The sequence below is a fragment of the Fundulus heteroclitus genome, chromosome 14 (genome assembly GCF_011125445.2).
Source record: "Fundulus heteroclitus isolate FHET01 chromosome 14, MU-UCD_Fhet_4.1, whole genome shotgun sequence".
NCBI classification, from domain to species: domain Eukaryota; kingdom Metazoa; phylum Chordata; class Actinopteri; order Cyprinodontiformes; family Fundulidae; genus Fundulus; species Fundulus heteroclitus.
The window spans coordinates 28348102-28366071 of record NC_046374.1 but is presented as its reverse complement, the minus strand read 5'-3'; the positions used below and the strand labels follow the sequence as shown (position 1 = coordinate 28366071).

General features: G+C 39.8%; 1 protein-coding gene across 1 annotated transcript; it reads right to left on the bottom strand.

Annotated features, from left to right (window-relative positions):
* Positions 1-12259: 12259 nt before the first annotated feature.
* On the bottom strand, positions 12260-14873 carry LOC118565943 (neoverrucotoxin subunit alpha-like). The gene is made up of 2 exons (XM_036147045.1): positions 14678-14873; positions 12260-12804 (listed from the first exon to the last, which is right to left on the bottom strand). Exons 1-2 carry the CDS (start codon positions 14871-14873, stop codon positions 12260-12262), a joined length of 741 nt encoding a protein of 246 aa, XP_036002938.1.
* Between the last annotated feature and the right edge of the window lie 3097 nt (positions 14874-17970).

Below are 17970 nucleotides of genomic sequence, written 5' to 3'. Positions count from 1 at the left end.
CGAGCTTTGGGTCGTGACCGAAAGAACGAGATCCCGGATACAAGCGGCTGAAATTAGTTTTCTCCGTAGTGTGTCTGGGCTCTCCCTTAGAGATAGGGTGAGGAGCTCAGTCATCCGGGGAGGACTCAGAGTAGAGCCGCTGCTCCTCCATGTCGAGAGGAGCCAGTTGAGGTGGCTCGGGCATCTGGTCAGGATGCCTCCTGGACGCCTCCCTGGTGAGGTGTTCCGGGCACGTCCCACCGGGAGGAGGCCCAGGGGAAGACCCAGGACACGCTGGAGGGACTATGTCTCCCGGCTGGCCTGGGAACGCCTTGGGGTTCCTCCTGAGGAGCTGGCCCAAGTGGCTGGGGAGAGGGACGTCTGGGCCTCCCTACTGAAGCTGCTACCCCCGCGACCCGACCCCGGATAAGCGGAAGACAACGGACGGACGGAACGGACGGACGGACGGACATTTTCTTGCAGCTACTAATACAATTGTATATTTTGTCTGGCAATGTGGCAATAAGAATTGTTGTCTTAATGCCAAAAAGAGCCCAACAGATTTTACTTTCACAAGTGGAGCAGTACGGCTTTTGCCATAGTGCTCCGCTTGATTTATGCATGTAAATAGTTTTATTATAATTCATGCAGGGAGTATTTAAAATTATATGGACACTGCAATGGGAAAGTAGGAAAGGAAAGGAAAAACAATAAAAAAATGAGAAAAGGTGAAAGAAAGAGGAGATAAAAGGGAGAGAATGATAAAACGTCTTCAGTCTGCTTCATCACTTGCAAAGAGAGATGTAAAAAGAACAGCACAACCAACGGATATAGAATTACAGATATAATAAAGTAACACCTTGAGACCATCGCTGAAGTATATGTAGTATTATTTATTCTGACATGTATAATGTGTTAGCTAAAGATAAAAAATATGGGCTTTCTGTATGGAAGTGAATCTCTAAGTACCTGGAACCCAGCACCTGTGGGTGTTTGTGGTCCTGAAAGCTATGAGTTAGCTTTCAGGAGGTGTTTTACCCCAAGGCCTTCCAAGTATATAGTTTTAAAATGAAAGATCATTTTATTTTTAAAGACTGCCTGCAGGACCTTATACACTTTTCACAGATGGGGCAATGGAAGGGTAACCTCAAAAGTTATGATAGATTCCATTTATTAATATCAACACTTTTCAATTTGTGATCTAAAGAAAATTTCTACTTTCCAAAAGGTCAGAAATCAGAAAGAGCTTTGTTGGCAACAAGTATCTTAGACATACAAGGAATTTGCTTTGGTGGTAGGTGCTACACAGATAAACATACATTTAGCAATCATTAATGTAGATATATATGTATTAGGGCTGTCAAAATAAGGCGTTAATTTCGATTAATTAATAAAAAAAAAAAAAACGGATAAAAAAAAAAATAACGCAAATTAATCGTTTAGGGTAGTTCACTGCTATTGTTTTCATCCGGGTTTTTCGCGCCTGTGCGCCGGACTGGAAAGCAGAAGGCGAGCACAGCGGCAGACGCAAACAGAGCAAACGACGAGTTCTCTGCGTATTTTTCTTTAGATAACGTATCACAAGATCGTTTTAAGAGTAAGTTGATGGTTGATGGTATCAGATTGTCAGATACCGTCCAGATAGCGAGTCTGTGAATGCCGGCCAAACGATTTAGTCCGGCCCGGTGGCCAAATGCATTATCATTATTCAACGGCTGTATCTCCTCGCTGCATCGACCGATCTGCACTAGATTTTTTGTGAGTCGTGGGGAGCGCTGCCCAATGCGTTCGTGTGTATCGCCCGGCGGACGGGCGGGGAAAATGCGTGACAGCTTCTGCGGTGGCTGGCGGCCGGCGGTGCGCGAACCCCTGTGGTGGCCAATAGGCCAGAGCGGCGCTTGGCTGCGAGGGCTGATCGACACCACTTGCGGCTTTAATTATTTAAGCAGAACAATGACCAGTGCAAAATTAAGTTGTATTTACCGGAGATGAAGTGTAGACTGCAAATTCTGTCGGGGTATGATGGCTCCCACAATCGATTGGGATTTGTCTGCCTGGGTCCTGTTTCATTGAAAATATCCATTTCTTTCTTCGTCCTTCGGTAAACGAAAGAAACGTACATCCGACGATTTGGAATGCCTCTGTGTGCAACCGGCAGCACAACAAGTCGTAGGCATTGTTTACATTTCGAAAATAAACTAAAAGCACACTCTAATTCACCCGTTTTGTTACGGTATTTGGCGAGAACAGTCCTGCCTTTGCCTACCGGCGTAACCCGGAAGTAGCGCGGACGTCACTTTACTGTTGTAAAGTGTTGATATTGAGGGGAGTGTTCATTTATTTTCATTGTGTCCCCTACGTTACTGTGTGCCACATATGCCACAACGACACATGTTAAAACGTCTGAAGGCATGAAATGTGAATAAGAGTTTTTGAACTTTAATGTATCCAATGCTGATTATTCATTGAATCATTTGAATTTAAATATTTAAAATACTTTCACAGCAAAAATTAAATGCGATTAATTTAGATTAATTAATTACAGAGTATGTAATTAATTAGATTAATTTTTTTAATCGATTGACAGCCCTAATATATATATAATATGATAAAATTTGAGTAGTATAAAAATTATAGGTATGCATAAGGACTATCAACTGCATTCAATATCTTGGAAAGCAACGCGGATTTAAAGAGCACAACTCAAAACACAGGTTAACTTTAACTTTTTTTCCGTTTGTAGCAGCAATTTTCACTCTTATTAAAGAGGTCATGACAATGTTTTCCTGTGGTTTTGGGGGTATAATAGGGTCTGTTGTGCACTGATGAGGCCGTGTGAATGCCATAGCGTGCATCAAAGGCCCTGCTCATGGTCGGTCATGGTTAAAGTCTTTGGTCAGCTTGACCTGGCCTGTCTGACATCCTGCAACACAAATTCTTCCAATAATACCATAATAATGGATTTATGGGTGTTGCGCAGAGAAGAGAGGTTTGGATGGAGGGGGCGAGGGAGTGTGTGGGGGGACCTTTGACCGGTTTCCCAAATATGGTTGTAGCCAATCAGAGTGAAGTCAACTAAGTAGAGCTGGATATTACTACCGCACCTATCTCTTTCACTAAGGAGAGAAATCAGGCCTACCAAAACAAGCCCCTAGACAATGTTGATGTTCTTTTTTGTGAAATTCTTCGATGAATTTAGATATGCAGCAATATCAACTACAGGAAATAGTTTATAGAGTGATGTCACTCATAAAGACTTTTATTTACCATTGCAATTGTACATTCCAATGAAATGGGTATTCTGCATTAAACCCATTCGAGTGTAACATCAAACAAATGAACTTTGTGAACTTAGTGTAAACGTACCGTGACTTGCTGTTTTTCATTGAGAACATACCAAACCTCACTGGAATTTTGCAATTGCTCTTTTTCTCTTGTGTTTCTCCTGAGGCGAGTACTTGCTGGATTCCAGAAAAACAAGTCTCCCCACAGCAAATGACCCCCGTAAAAAACTGAAACAACTGAAGAGACAACTCGGAGAGAAGTCTGCAGCTACGGTCTTGCTCAGGGACCCATAGTGGCGGTCTGCGGTGATTGAACCAGATATTTGCAGCTTTCTCAGAACACAATTGCTCTGCTCTAGTACAGTAAGGTGAAACTGATTTGTGCTGCTTTAAAAATACAAATAAGCTTTGAAAAAGACAACAGAACTAAAAGACAAACTAAATTTAATGAGCACTTCATCCACATTTCCACAGTGAAATTTCATTATTTTAGATAGAAAGAACTAAAAAAAATGGTGATGTGGTATCTTTTTAGATGGACTATGGTATGGTGTCACCAGTGTTAGGCACGTTCCTTTGAAAAAGTAATTAGTTATAGTTACTAGTTACTTCTCCCAAAATGTAACTGAGTTACTGAGTTACTTCACTATAAAAGTAACTAGTTACCAGTAAAAGTAACTATTGCGTTACTTTGCTTGTTTCTGGCTTTTTTATATATTTTTTTTACAAATTTTTTGCTGCCATGTCCTTTCAATCCACCCCCCCCCCACACACACACACACACACACACACATACTCCCCCTTTTGTGTTGAACAGTGAACTGTGGTGAAAACAGCTTTAATTATCCATCATATAACTTTCATATCGCGCATGTATTGACTTTTTCAACAATATTCTCTTGCGGTTTTCAGCAGCAACGGCATTGTTTCTTATGGTTTAATATTGTCCATATGTCTTCTTTAAAGATTTCTAATTCTACCCGCAGGACATGCGCACTTCCAAGCTTATTTCCTGTCACAGCCATGGTGAATCACGTTATTTGCGTTCCAGTGATCGGGCTTTTTTTCATGCTCACGTTCAATGGTTGATCGGGCGCTGTGTTTAGTTACCTGACTGATATCATCTGTTCTGAAATCGGACATGCTGAGTATGACAGAGGGAGGAAGAACTACTCAGATGTAGCAGCTTTCTACTAAGGGTAGATCAGCCATGTTTTCTGACACAAGGCTCAGAACAAAGACGCACAGAGCAACCTCTCCAACCATAAAGGCGTCTGGCCAACCCATCCATCAGTGGTGCGCTCCGATCAGCACCTGGCGCTCACTGAGCCGGGCCGTGGTACACCATCACACCAGAGTTGCAAAATGGTTAAAAAACTTGGTTTATTATTATTTTGTTTACAGTTCAGCTTGGATTTTATTTACTGTGCAGCATAGCTTTGCTGTGCGCGTTGAATCCTGATGCTGTGCGCGAATGCAACCTGAACCGCTGCCACCCAGGACTTAAAATGGCGGAGAGCGCGTCCGGTGGATCAAAAAGTTGAGTTACTTCTTCACAACTCATGTTCCTCCAAAAGGTGATGCTGTTTTGTGTGTATTTATCCTTTGCAAATTTGAACAACTTTGCAATAATATATGAACTTCATGCGACAAGTCTCAAATGTTTACCTTTCTGCTTTTATGTCTCTTGTCTTATTTGTGCTTCTCGTGCCAAGGTTTTTGATATCTCAAACGGTATTCTGTAATAGGATAAAGTTTGAAATATGTGTTTTTTCCTCTCCTTTCCTATTGTGGCCTCTATTTTTCCACAGAGTAGTGGCAGCGCCCTGTGGGCACCGTGTAAGCGGTGTCCTTGGCAGCATGGCCTCAGTAAATCGTCTACCCTTGAATTGTTTGTGATGGATGTGATGGCGGTTGTACTGAAACAGTAATTTCCCTCTGGGATTATTATAGTATTTCTGATTCTGATATGTGCTTTGAAGCCAACTGGTGAGAAGGGGAGACAAAGGGGGTTAGGGAGTGGAGGTAGAGAGAGGCGTGGCTTGTCACACATCTTCTTTTGGTCTACAGACAGAGCTCAACAGCTCACCTAGCGGTGAAATTTTGGTTATTGCTCCTTCAAATTGGTACAATTTATGTTTCATTAAGACTGATTCAGCAATTCCTCAGTGTGAAAATTTAGTTTTTGAACACCTATTTAGGAATTATTCCAACTTCCAGTTTTTATCAAATAATAAGGCCGTTTTTTTGTGATTATTCATGAAACCTATATTGATAGTTTAATGAGTATTTATTAAAAAATTTCCTCTATTTACAAATTTCTTTGTTATAGTTGTTGACCAGAATTCAGTTAAATTGTCAATTAATAAGTGCATTTGTGTTCCTGATTTATCATGACACTTGTACTGACAGTTTTTCTTTTTTTTCCCCAAGTCCATGAGCTCTTCTGCGGGTTGATAGAATAGAATTCAACTTTATCGTCATTGCACTGTCACAAGTACAAAGCAACGAAATGTGGTTTCTCTGCTTTTTAACCCATCCCCTTGTGGAGCAGTGGGTTGCCATGTGCGGAGCCCAGGGAGCAATCTTGGGTTAAGGGTCTTGCTCAGGGAGCCAGAGTGCCGACACTGGGGATTGAACCGGGTACTTGCATCCTTCTCTGAGTGCAAGTGTGCTGCTCTAACAACTAGGTCGACATCCCCACCTGTTAATCTGATGTGCAGATTAACAGAATCTACACCCCAAAATAAAGCGATACAGAGAGACATAACAGTTTATTTTCAGAAAACGTGTGACTGAACAGAGATGGGGTATGTCAGAGTTCAGAAGAGACAGAGAGTTTTGGTGCAGGTGAAGGTATTCTGCCTGGGCTGTTAGATCAGTCTGGGCAGATGTTTAATTGCTTTTCTCTTCTTTCCTCATTCCTATCGTTCCAACTGTAACACAATGATGGGTTAGAGGTTGTTTCTCCAAGGTACAGGTACAAAAGTTGGTAGTACAGTGCTTTTTCATAAATATTTGGAACCAGGAAAATATGTGAAAAAAACAATGCTTAGACACGGAGCAAAATGTGTAAATGGAAAAGTTTTCTTCAAAGATACACAATGTTCACTACAGATGCACAAGGAATCCCTTTGAAAATAACAAAAATGATTCCCTAAAAAAGACAAACCTTTCACAGAAAATTAATTTGTCCACAGCTATCTATATATGAGCCCACAGATTTTCTGCCGGATTTAAATCTCAGAATCAGAATCAAGTTTATTCCTAAGTAGGTTTGCACTTACAAGGAATTTGACCTGATGTTGATGGTGCACCCTGGACAGGTCGCCAGTCTGTATATATATATATATATATATATATATATATATATATATATATATATATATATATACAGAAGCTATATACAGACAGTAGACTGTGCGATAATGTAACGCAGAAGCTTGTAAGTCCTGAACGGGGGAGAGAGGCAGTGTCCAGTGTCACGGGCGGCTCTTGGCCTTGTTCATAAGGCTGGTAGCGGATGGGAAAAAAATGTTCTTGTGCCATGAGGTTTTGGTCCTGATGGACCGCAGAGAAGTGTCTGAAATAGTTTGTGACTTCTAGTTTGGACATTACAGTCAGGCCGTCTTGTTGACAGCTCAGGGATCCAATAGGTAGTGACACAGTGTACCGTAATGCTCTGAATATCGTGGAGCGGCTTCATTGCTAACCAAATTGGTACTTACATATTTTACAAGATTTGTGAGCGCATTGTACCACATAAAATCAGTCAGTAAGCACAACAGTGATCATATATTAGGTGCATTGGATCATAAGGCGCATTATCAATATTTGAGAAAATTTACCGATTTTAAATCCACCTTTTTATCCAAAAAATGTGGTATGTTGACACAAACCCAGTTACATACAAACTACCAAGTTTCACTATTGTGTTCTGTAGTAGTGTAATATGCTGTCTCTTGTTCCAAACATACCATCTGGTTCCTTCAGACCACAATCTTCCCCCTGTTTAAGCACCAATAATTAACAGGGGAAAAAAATGCAGTGACAAGGGTCAAAAGCAATAAATAGTTTTTTTATCGGGAAATAGGGATAATAAAAGCTGAGGTAACATGAAGATTAACGCAAAAGCCGAAGACGACAAAAGCCCAAAAATACAATTAAAAACAAATGCAAAAACAAAAACTGACTTACAAAAGAGGTACAAAAATAAACTAAAACTGTAACTATGAAAACAACAACACTAACTTAAAAAGCACAACTTATAAAGCAAGACATATTTTTTTCTTATTCTCTTTTTGGTGTGCAGCAGCCATTTTCCTCTAGTTAATTATTGACTGTAAAGTAATAATTTCTGATGTTGCCTAAAGAGCATATATGTTAAGAAAAACAAAAAAAAAACTGTTAGAGTTTAATGAGCCCTTTTCCTATTTTTTCTCTCCCTGTATTTACAACATTTATGTGTTAATTTCGCTGGCCAGTTTTTATTTTTTGTCCAATAATAAGTGCATTTTTGTTTCTGATTAAATATGACATAGTCATAGTCAGAAGTCTTTCATTATTGCATGGAGGGAACCTTGGTGCACTTTAATCTCAGTGGAAAAATAGCCGCTATGTGAGGGGCTCTGCTCTATCAATCCTCCAATAGTATAAAGGAAATGGCTAGACTGCAAACCCCACCAGGATCCCTTATGAAATAAATTAAAGGGTAAACGCCATTAATGGTAATTAACCCTGTTTGCAGATGATGAGCCATGCCTGATTTGTATTGACACTTTTTCTTTCTGCTCAAGTCTATCAGCTCTTTTTGAGGTTTATGTGCCGATTAACACAGTCTAGATGCCAAATAAAGTGAAGCAGAAATACATAACAGTTTGTTTTTAAGAAATGTGTGACTGAAAGGAGAGATAGGTGTGTCAGAGTTCCTCTAAAGAGGCAGAGGTGTGTTGCAGGTGAAGGTATGCTGCTGGGCTGTTAGAATGGTCTGGGCAGATGTTTAAATTATTTTCTCTTTTTTTCTCCTTTTATGCATTCAAACTGTAACACAATGAAGGGTTAGAGATTGCCTTTCCATGGTACAGTTACAAATGTTGGAGGTTAGAGCACTTAAAAATAATCCTAGATTTCTCTTCAGTACAGTTGCCAAACTTACCCAGAGTCACAGCTCTGTTGATCCATCCATTCCCTTAGCTCTTAGCAGTAATGACTTTATGGGATTCTTTATAAATAAAATTGATTCCATTAAAAATAAAATAATTGGCATCCTCCCAAAAATGATTACCTCATCCTCAGTAAGTGAGGCAACGTTGGAGGAATCTTTAGAACCTGGACAGTGTTTGAACTGTCTAGAAGCAGTAGAGCTTTCTAAGCTATCTAAAATTTTAGCTTCATCTAAACCTTCCACCTGCATGTTTGACCCGATCCCAACCAAGTTGTTTAAATAGACATTTCCTTTGATCAGTGGTCCTATTTTAGACATGATTAATCTATCCTTAGTAAATGGATATGTACCACAGGCTTTTAAAGTAGCTGTTATTAAACCTTTACTTAAGAAACCATCTCTTGATCAAGATGAGTTAGTAAATCACAGACCTATATCTAATCTTCTTTTCTTATCTAAAATTCTTGAGAAAGTAGTTGCTAATCAACTATGTGAACATTTACAAAGTAATGACCTACTTGAGGAGTTTCAGTCAGGCTTCAGAGCTCATCATAGCACTGAAACAGCTCTGGTGAAGGTCACTAATGATATTCTCATGGCCTCAGATAATGGACTTGTGTCTATACTTGTCCTGTTAGATCTCAGTGCTGCATTTGGCACAGTTGATCACAATATTCTCCTACAAAGACTTGAGCATACTGTAGGGATTAAGGGGAAAGCATTAGGCTGGTTTAAATCTTATCTGTCGGACAGATTCCAGTTTGTTCATGTTAATAATAAATCTTCTTCAAACTCTAGGGTCACCTGTGGAGTACCACAGGGTTCAGTCCTTGGACCAATTCTCTTTACTATATATATGCTTCCGATTGGCAAAATTATCAGACAGCATGGGATTAATTTCCACTGTTATGCTGATGACACACAGCTATATTTATCCATAAATGAACAAAAAAAAAACTTAGAGATTAACGAGCCCTTTTTCTATTGTTTCCGTCTATTTATAACATTTCTGTGTTATAATTGCTTTCCAAATTGCACATTTTGTCAAATAATAAGTGCGTTTTTGTTTCTCATGACATTTGTATTGACAGTTTTTCCTTCTGCTCCAGTCTATCAGCTCTTTTTAGGTCTGATGTACAGATTAACACAATCTAGATGCCAAAAATAAAGTTGAACAGAAATTAATAACAGTTTGTTTTCAGAAATTGTGTGACTGAACAGAAAGAGAGGTGTGTTGGAGTTCCTCAGAAGAGGCAGAGGCGTGGTGCGGGTAAAGGTATGCTGTCTGGGCTGTTGGCGCAGTCTTGGCAGATGTTTAATTACCTTTCCCTTTTTTTCCTCATTCACGCTGTAACACAGTGAAGGGTTAGAGGTTTTGTCTCCAAGGTACAGGTGCAAAGTTTGGAGATTGCCAGGTTTTCTTTCAGACATGTTCAGAACCAGGTAAAGATGCAAAACATAAAACCATGTCAAATATTTATATGAGAGGAGCCAAAATGTGTTGTTTTGGAAAAAAAAAAAAAAACTTTAATACTTTCCTTACAAAGAGATCTGGAATTTTAATGAGTCAGAATATAATGACTTCTTGCAGGAATGAGCAGGTTGTGCCCCAGGAGCTCTAAATTAACTAAACACTGCACGTTTGAACTGCCTTGCTCTACACCAGTGGCCTTCATGGAAAGACTCCTCAGAGCCTGTCCCTACCAACAACAAAATATAATTTAAATCTTTAGCAAGATTCCTCATAAAAGACAAACAATTCAAGGAAAAAAATTATAATTTCCCAAATATAATTGACTTGAAGCTCCTTCTCCAGTCCAGCATCGCCTGCCTATGCTGGACTGACAGCGGTCACACCAGCTGTTGCAGGTGAACTTGTTACCTGCTGCTTTTATGTACTAACAGCTCTATGCATCTCACTGACTGGAAAGCTCATGTTGTTTTCAGCTTTTTACGAGACTTGTCATGGGATTTTAGAGTCACATGTCTCTGTTAGGTTCAAGCCTAACCTAGCCCTGGAAACTGAAGCCACATGTGGATTCAGGGGACAATATAGAAAATCAGAAAGTAAACGGAAGAAGGACAGGCTGCCTGGAAATTATGTTTCTCATTACCTGAGATCTGTTAAAGGTTAAAACAGGTAAAACAGAATATAAAAGTAAACAACCATTCAGTTTTTCTGTTGTAAAAACGATGTCAATTGACCATAATATTTCTTACTTATAACATATCATCCCACTACCAATGTTTTAGGCTTCAACCTGATCCTAAAATGTGAAAAAGTTCAAGAAGGAATGGTTTTGCAAGGCATGGTAGTTAATCCCAAATTAGTATCGAAACATATTTTCAAGTATTTATACTACGTTTATTTTGTTAGTTTGATCACAAAAACTGAGAGGTCACACATAGTGTAATTTATTATTAGAATGTAGTGCAATTCACACTAAAACCTTTTCAACAATGAAGGTAAATGCATCACACTGTCTCCAGCGACCCAACAGCAGATGAGAAAAGCTACTTTTAAACTTATTTCAGGGAATTTAAAGAACAGAGATTTACACCAGAATAAAATGCATGTCAAGGGTTAATAAAATGCTCAGACCTCTTGGTTCCTGGACAGAATCCTCCGTTAGTAATCCAGGTATAACCTTTAATTTGACTTTAGAGGCATGTGTTGTACAACAGTGTGTTTGGTTTGGCTGTGAATAATCATTTACAAGGGCTAAAAACAGCTAATAAAGTAAGTAATTGTTTCAAAATTACTAAGTCAATGGATGGAAACTTGCTTCTATGATTTAGTTAGATTCTCTGTTTTAGGAGCTCAGACATCCAGGTTCAGGCGGCTCAACAACGTGTCACTGATGCATCCTTTGAAGAGCTGCAGGCAAAGAGGAAAACCTGCTGCCGTAAATAGAGTTTTATGACTTTATAACATCACAGGGACTGCAGCTGTGAAACCCCTCTGTCATGGGAGCCTCTGCATGAGAAAAGCTTAAGATTCTGAATTCTGGGTCTTTTCTTGTCTCCTTGGAGCTCTCTCTCTCTGTAGTTCTGTGCTTTGCGTTCTTCTCATGGCTCAGCCCAACACACGTCAGGTTTCAGGTTTGTTTCTGTTCTGATCATCTTTGAAACTAATGAAATCATTTTCTCATGTCCTTAAGTGGAAATATTAATGAATTCTTTGTTTCTTTACCCAAAGCGCTTCACACGTCTTAGCAAATCCACCCTGATTTGCAGGTTGTTTAAAATAAGTGGGAAACCAGTAAACTTTGTCAGAAACTTGGCAGCAGCATTTTTAGAGTCCAATTTAAGACTATTTCACTGATCTGGAGAGCTCTTTATGGACATGTACCAGGTTATCTCAGAGGTCTTCTGGGCCCATATGTCCCTGACAGGCTGCTGAAGTCCTGTGATCAGTGCCTGCTGATGGTTCTCTACAATGAAAACAAAAGGAGTGTCCTAGACTCATGAAGGTTCCTACTCTGGACTCGAGATCAGTGGACTCTGCAGTCTTTTTTAAAAGATTATGTTTAAAAAACTTGTTTTTAAATTGCATTTTATTGAATCGGCTTTTCTTTTCTTTTTTTATCTGGTTTTAATGAAATTTTTTTTGGTTGTTGGGCTGTTTTAATTTATTGTGAAGCACATATTTTTATATCTTCTATAGTTTATACATAAAGTTTTATACATAAGTTTTACTTCACTACTCTGGATCTGTAAAAGTGAAATGTCTGTTTCTCAAAGAATAAGAAGAGGTTTATGAATAGTCTGATAACACATCTCGGATGAAAGACAGTTACAGTTTGGTTCAATCCAGCTGGAAATGACTGCATTAAAATGAGCACCAAGCATCCCTGGAATGATCCCTGAACTCAAATCCAAATCCAGGATAAAGAGGTTCAGTGAATGTGGTGTTGAAGGTGTAGAGGTGGATCAGGGCGTCTGAGGAGACTCTGTAGAAGGTCAGGATCCCAGCAGGATAGTCTACATACACCGCTACTCTGTCAGAGACCGAGGGTGAGGAGGAGGAGAAAGGGATCTGAACTGTTTTATGATCGTGCCAGACAGAGTAACCATCATCTGAGCAGATCAGACTCCAGGACTTTTCATTAAATCCAAACCAAGAGTTGTCACTGTCCCCCTTTCTTTTGATTCCCCTGTAACTCACAGCTATGTCAACTCTCCCGCTCCACTCTACCTCCCAGTAACAGCGACCAGTCAGACTATCAGTGCACAGCAGCTGATAGAGACAGTAAAATCTGTCTGGATGATCAGGATATGGCTGCTCCTCTTCCACCCGGGTCACATTCCTGTGGTCCTCAGACAGTTTGAGGTGTTTGTTTACTGTGTCCAGATCGACCGTGAGAGAACAGGAATCTAAACAACAGCACAAACACAATCAAGCTCAGTGAAATTATCTATAAAACTTTCAACACTCTGTTCAGGACTAATAAATGAGTGATGAAAACACATGGAGATGATTGACTGTGCCACTTTATCATAGATCTAAAGAAAAGAAAAAAAAAACGTACATTTCCTCAGACCTGGTGTTAACCACTGCAACCCTGAAAGAGTAAGATAAGAGGTCTATCAGTCACATCAGTGTTTAAGCAAGCAGGCAAGGTTTATTTAACCACAAGTCCTTACAACTGAATCCAAAACTGATAAAACTACTGCTTGAGTCTCACTTTCTGTTTACATGAAACTTATTTGGACCTCCATGATAAACAAATGACTTAAGGAATAGATGTTTTAAGGGATGTAAGTTTGTTTGAGAACATTAATGAACAAACAGCATGACAAAGAGCAAAGAAACACAACAGGCAGATCATTTGGAGAAGTTCAAAGCAGGGTTAAGACATCTCAAAGAGCTTTGTTTAATCCATCTGAAGCGGAAAATGAGCACAGCACACCTACAAAGCTACCAGGATAAAGGTCCAGGAAGGAGAGCATTTATCAGGGAACCAGCCAACAGGCTTATGGTGATGCCACATGAGCAACAGAGATCCACAGCTCATGTAGGAAAATCTATTCACAGGACAATTACTAGTTGTGCTCTTCGTGTATGTTGCTTTTACAACAGGGTGGAAAAAAGAAAACCACTGTTGAAAAAAGAAGTGTAATTTTAAGTCTGTCACATCCATCTGCAGGACACACGTGAGAAAAAGACTTTCAGTCAGATGAGACTGAAATACTATGGCCAAGATTTGTATTAAAAAAATGAACATGTATAATTGTCTTTGCAATTTACAGTAAGGTGTTTAGTTGATTAAATTGTGATGGTGTATCACATAATGCCCATTAAAATTTGGTTTGAACCTGACAACATCACAAACTTCAAAGAATATAAGAATAGTTTTCACAAATCGCTTCAAAATGGTTTCAGTGTGGAAAGAGAAGGGCTCCGGCTGGATGCTTTATTAAGTCAATGGTAACCCATGTGTATAAGGACGCCATAATGTGAATATAAAATGTTTTTTTTCTAATAATAAGGCACTATACAGCTGCAGCAGAGGTTTTCCTACTTGAGAATCTCCAGCTTCCAGTCTGCAGCTGACAGATGCTGAATCCCTGCCTCTCCTGGATGATTGTAACTCAGGTCCAGCTCTCTCAGGCGACAGTGATTCAAAGTCAGAGTTGAGGCCAGAGCAGCAACTCCTTCCTCTGTGATCAGACAGCCAGACAGCCTGCAGACACAAAAAACATCAATCTATCCAAAGCAGTGCAAAAGTGTTTAGTACTAAAAAGACTTAAGACGAAACGCTTGTTTTTAATCAGCAATGCGCTGAGTGGTTTGAAGTTTCTGATGATACAGCACTGTGAACTGTCTTGTTACTGAAAACTGGTATATAAATAAACGTGCCTTACCAGTGGTGAAGAAATTGTACACCACGGGTCATTACACAGTGTATAACAGGATTCGAGAGCTTGTCCTTTTCAGTGCAGACACAGAGGATGTACAAAATAATGCAAAAGGTACTATTATTAGTTAAAAAATAGATAATAGTTAAAATAGTAAATATTAAAAATACCAATAATATTCTTTAAAGAAATGTAAACATGTAAAATGATATTGTACTAGTGAAAACCTATTGTTCATTATATTGATGAGTGGGGTTGCTGCATGTGTGAGTTCAGGATGCTGACGGGTCATGGAAAGAAACTGCTTTTAAGTCTACCTGTGCTCTGATGTGTCTGTGGCGCCCCCTAGAGGATAGTAGTTCAAACAGCCGAGAACTGGAGTGTGAACTGTCCTTGGTTGTGTTGCAAGCTCTGCTCAGGCGCTTTGTGGTGGAGATGTCCATCAGTGAGAGGGAGAGTCTGTTTCTCCTGAAGTCCAGGATGATTTGTATTGTTTTCATGGTGTTCAGTGCCAGGTTGTTGTCTAAAGAGAAAGTTAGTGTCTCGACTTCCTCTCTGTAGGCTGTCCCATCACCCTTTGACATTAGTCAGATCGCAGTTGTGTCATCAGCAAATTGAATTAATTTGTTACTGTGGTCAGAGGTGTAGGGGCAGGTAAGATTAGGACAGCCATGTGGTGAACTTGTGCTCAGTGTCCAGTTTGAGGGGAAATAGCGGGATGTAGTCTCAGAGTCTGGGGCCTGTTGGATAGAAACTGTTTGATCCAGGTACATATGAAAGGGGGGAGATCCATAGATATATAGATACATAACTATAAGCATATTTGGGAATATGGCCATTTTCACCAACACTCCTCACCAGTTGGTGGCGGTAATGCACACCGGAAAGCTGTTTGCCAACCGCCAATAAACTCAAGAAGAAGAAGAAGAAGAAGAAGAAGAAGAAAAAGCATGTGTGCTGAAAACACATATGTACAGTAGTTCGATCTGAGACGCTGCTAATCAGCTGATTGCCGACAGCCGAGAGTGAAGGGGAAGCGTCAAAGCGCCGTGGTAAATTGAGTTTGTATTGATAGCGTGCTTTGAGATTAACTTGTGCTGTATAAGTCTAGAAAGGCAATATAAAGTGTTTCAGAGTTTGACTCAGTTTAAAATTCATTAAACTATAGACAATGGTGTTGAAGTGGTATGAGAATAATTGAAAACATGTCTGAAATGTATTGAAAGACCTCAGTTATGCAGTCAACTGAACTGTAGTATGGAGGGGAGAGGGGAGACAAAATAAAATAAAATAAATATACCATGTAAAAGTAGTCTGTAAAGCTCTCAATAATTAGTTAAAGGTATCATGATGTTATTAAACACGTTTAAATACTTAAATGTACCATGAAATAAATAAATATCGGAATAGAAATGATAAAGGCATCAATAAATGGGGGTGAAAAAATAATAACTTACTCTAAACTTGCAACACCAGGTTGCAATCCTGCGACCTCTGGACTGGCAGTCCCAGGACTAAAGCATTGTACCAAAGACTAGAACCTAGGACTGGACGATATAGAAAAAAAGCTTATCGATATAAAAAATGTATATTGATCGATATCGATAATTATTGAAAATATTTAAAACCATATTTTATGTGCAGCTCTGCCTGGACATTTTATGATATTGCTAAAGCATTTAATTTTAATAAAGAACACAAACACAGAATTCCAATTAAATCTGTATTTAACCAACTTTTTTAACCATAACAGAAGTTTTTTAAAGAAAAATGACTTAAGAAACCTGAGTTATGTTATTAAATACTGACAAAGAATAAACTATGACCAAAATAAATATACCAATACCTTTTATCACAAAGAAGGGAGCCCAGTTTAGCTGCTATACCTGCTTTGTTTTGGAAGAAGCTCTGTAAGATTTCTCCGAAGATGACGCGGAGCGGCGTGGGACTAAAACGGCTTGCGCTGCTGCGGGTGTGAGCGGCTTAGGCGATGAAACAAGTTGGTTACGTTACCAGACTTTGTTTTTACCGGTTCCTTGCAAGTTTTACAAATCACTGTGGTTTATTTCTGTCAGACTGGCGAACTAGTAAAACCCCGTTTTGGGACAATTTCCTCCGCCGCTCCTTGCTGCGACATATTCACGTGCTGTGTTTTGTGGTTTGAGAGGGCAGTGCTTTGTGACGGCGTGCCTGGATCTGCGATTACGATTGGTCGAGAGGAAGTAGTGACTGTAGCATCAACTAATATGATAGGCTGTAAGGAAGGAAGGAAAACTGTCTATCGAAGTTTTATTGACCCTGTTTTTTTCCTATCGCACCACACGTCTATCGATCAATATATATTGTTATTGAATTATCGTCCAGCCCTACTAGAACCATATGTGGTCATGCATTATGTGGAGTTTAGCTGTGTTTTAGGGGTGGTTTTTCGCTAATTTCGTCGCCATGGTAACTCAAAATGGCAAGAAGTACAAATAGCACACTTCACGGCCTCGAGACGCACGTTTTGATATATAGTTTGTGGGTGTACAACCTACGGTTCGGGCTGTATTAACGGTGACGGAAGAAAAATAAACTATAAAGAAACCCTTATTAGGTGCAGAGCAATAGGCCCTGCACTGCAGGCGCCTAATTAAGTATTCAATATTAGTGTATCACACTGACTGGATTTGGAAACAATTGATGGAATAACCTGGTCATTCAGTACGTTCAGGTAGTTTGCTGACTTCGTTCTTTGAGCACATTCTGCTGCTGAACCTAGACCTGACCAAGTGCAGCAATCCCAATTCATAGCACTGCCCCCACAGGCTTACAGTAGGCACCTAGGCATGATGGGTGCATCACTTTACCTGCCTCTCTTCTTACACTGATTCGCCCATCACTCTGGAACAGGGTAAATCTGAACTCATAAGACCATACGTCCTTCTTCCAGTACAATCTCTATGCTCTCTAGCAAAGCTAGAAGCTTTTTTTCCAATTGGCCTAATTTATGTGTATTTTTCTTAAGGCTGCACAGCTGTTTAGTCCCTATCCCATGAGTTCCCTTCACATTTTACGTGTGGAAATGCTCATACTTTGACTATTGAACATAGCGCGGAGTTCTACTGTGGTTTCTCTTGGATTTGATTACGTTTAGGTCAACAATCAACAAGAGGGATCATATTCTTCTAATTTTAGCTTCCCTTCATTGGCTTTATGTTAAATCAAGCATAGAATTTAAAATTCTTCTTCTAACATATAAAGCCCTTAATAATCAAAAACCATCATATGTTAGAGCTCTGATTTCCCCGTATGTTTTAGCAGTTTTAGCAGTATCCTGCAGGGTGCATGGAAGTTTGCCCATTCAGTCTACATGTGCTTTGTGGATCTGGAGAAGGCATTCGACCGTGTCCCCCGAGGGATCCTGTGGGGGGTACTCTGGGAGTATGGAGTACCGGGCCCTTTAATAAGGGCTGTCAGGTCTCTGTACGACTGGTGTCAGAGTCTGGTCCGCATTGCTGGCAGTAAGTCGGACTCGTTTCCGGTGAGAGTTGGACTCGGCCAAGGTTGCCCTTTGTCACCGATTCTGTTCATAACTTTTATGGACAGAATTTCTAGGCGCAGCCAAGGTTTTGAGGGGATCCGTTTTAGTGGCCTTAGGATTGCGTCTCTGCTATTCACGGATGACGTGGTCCTATTGGC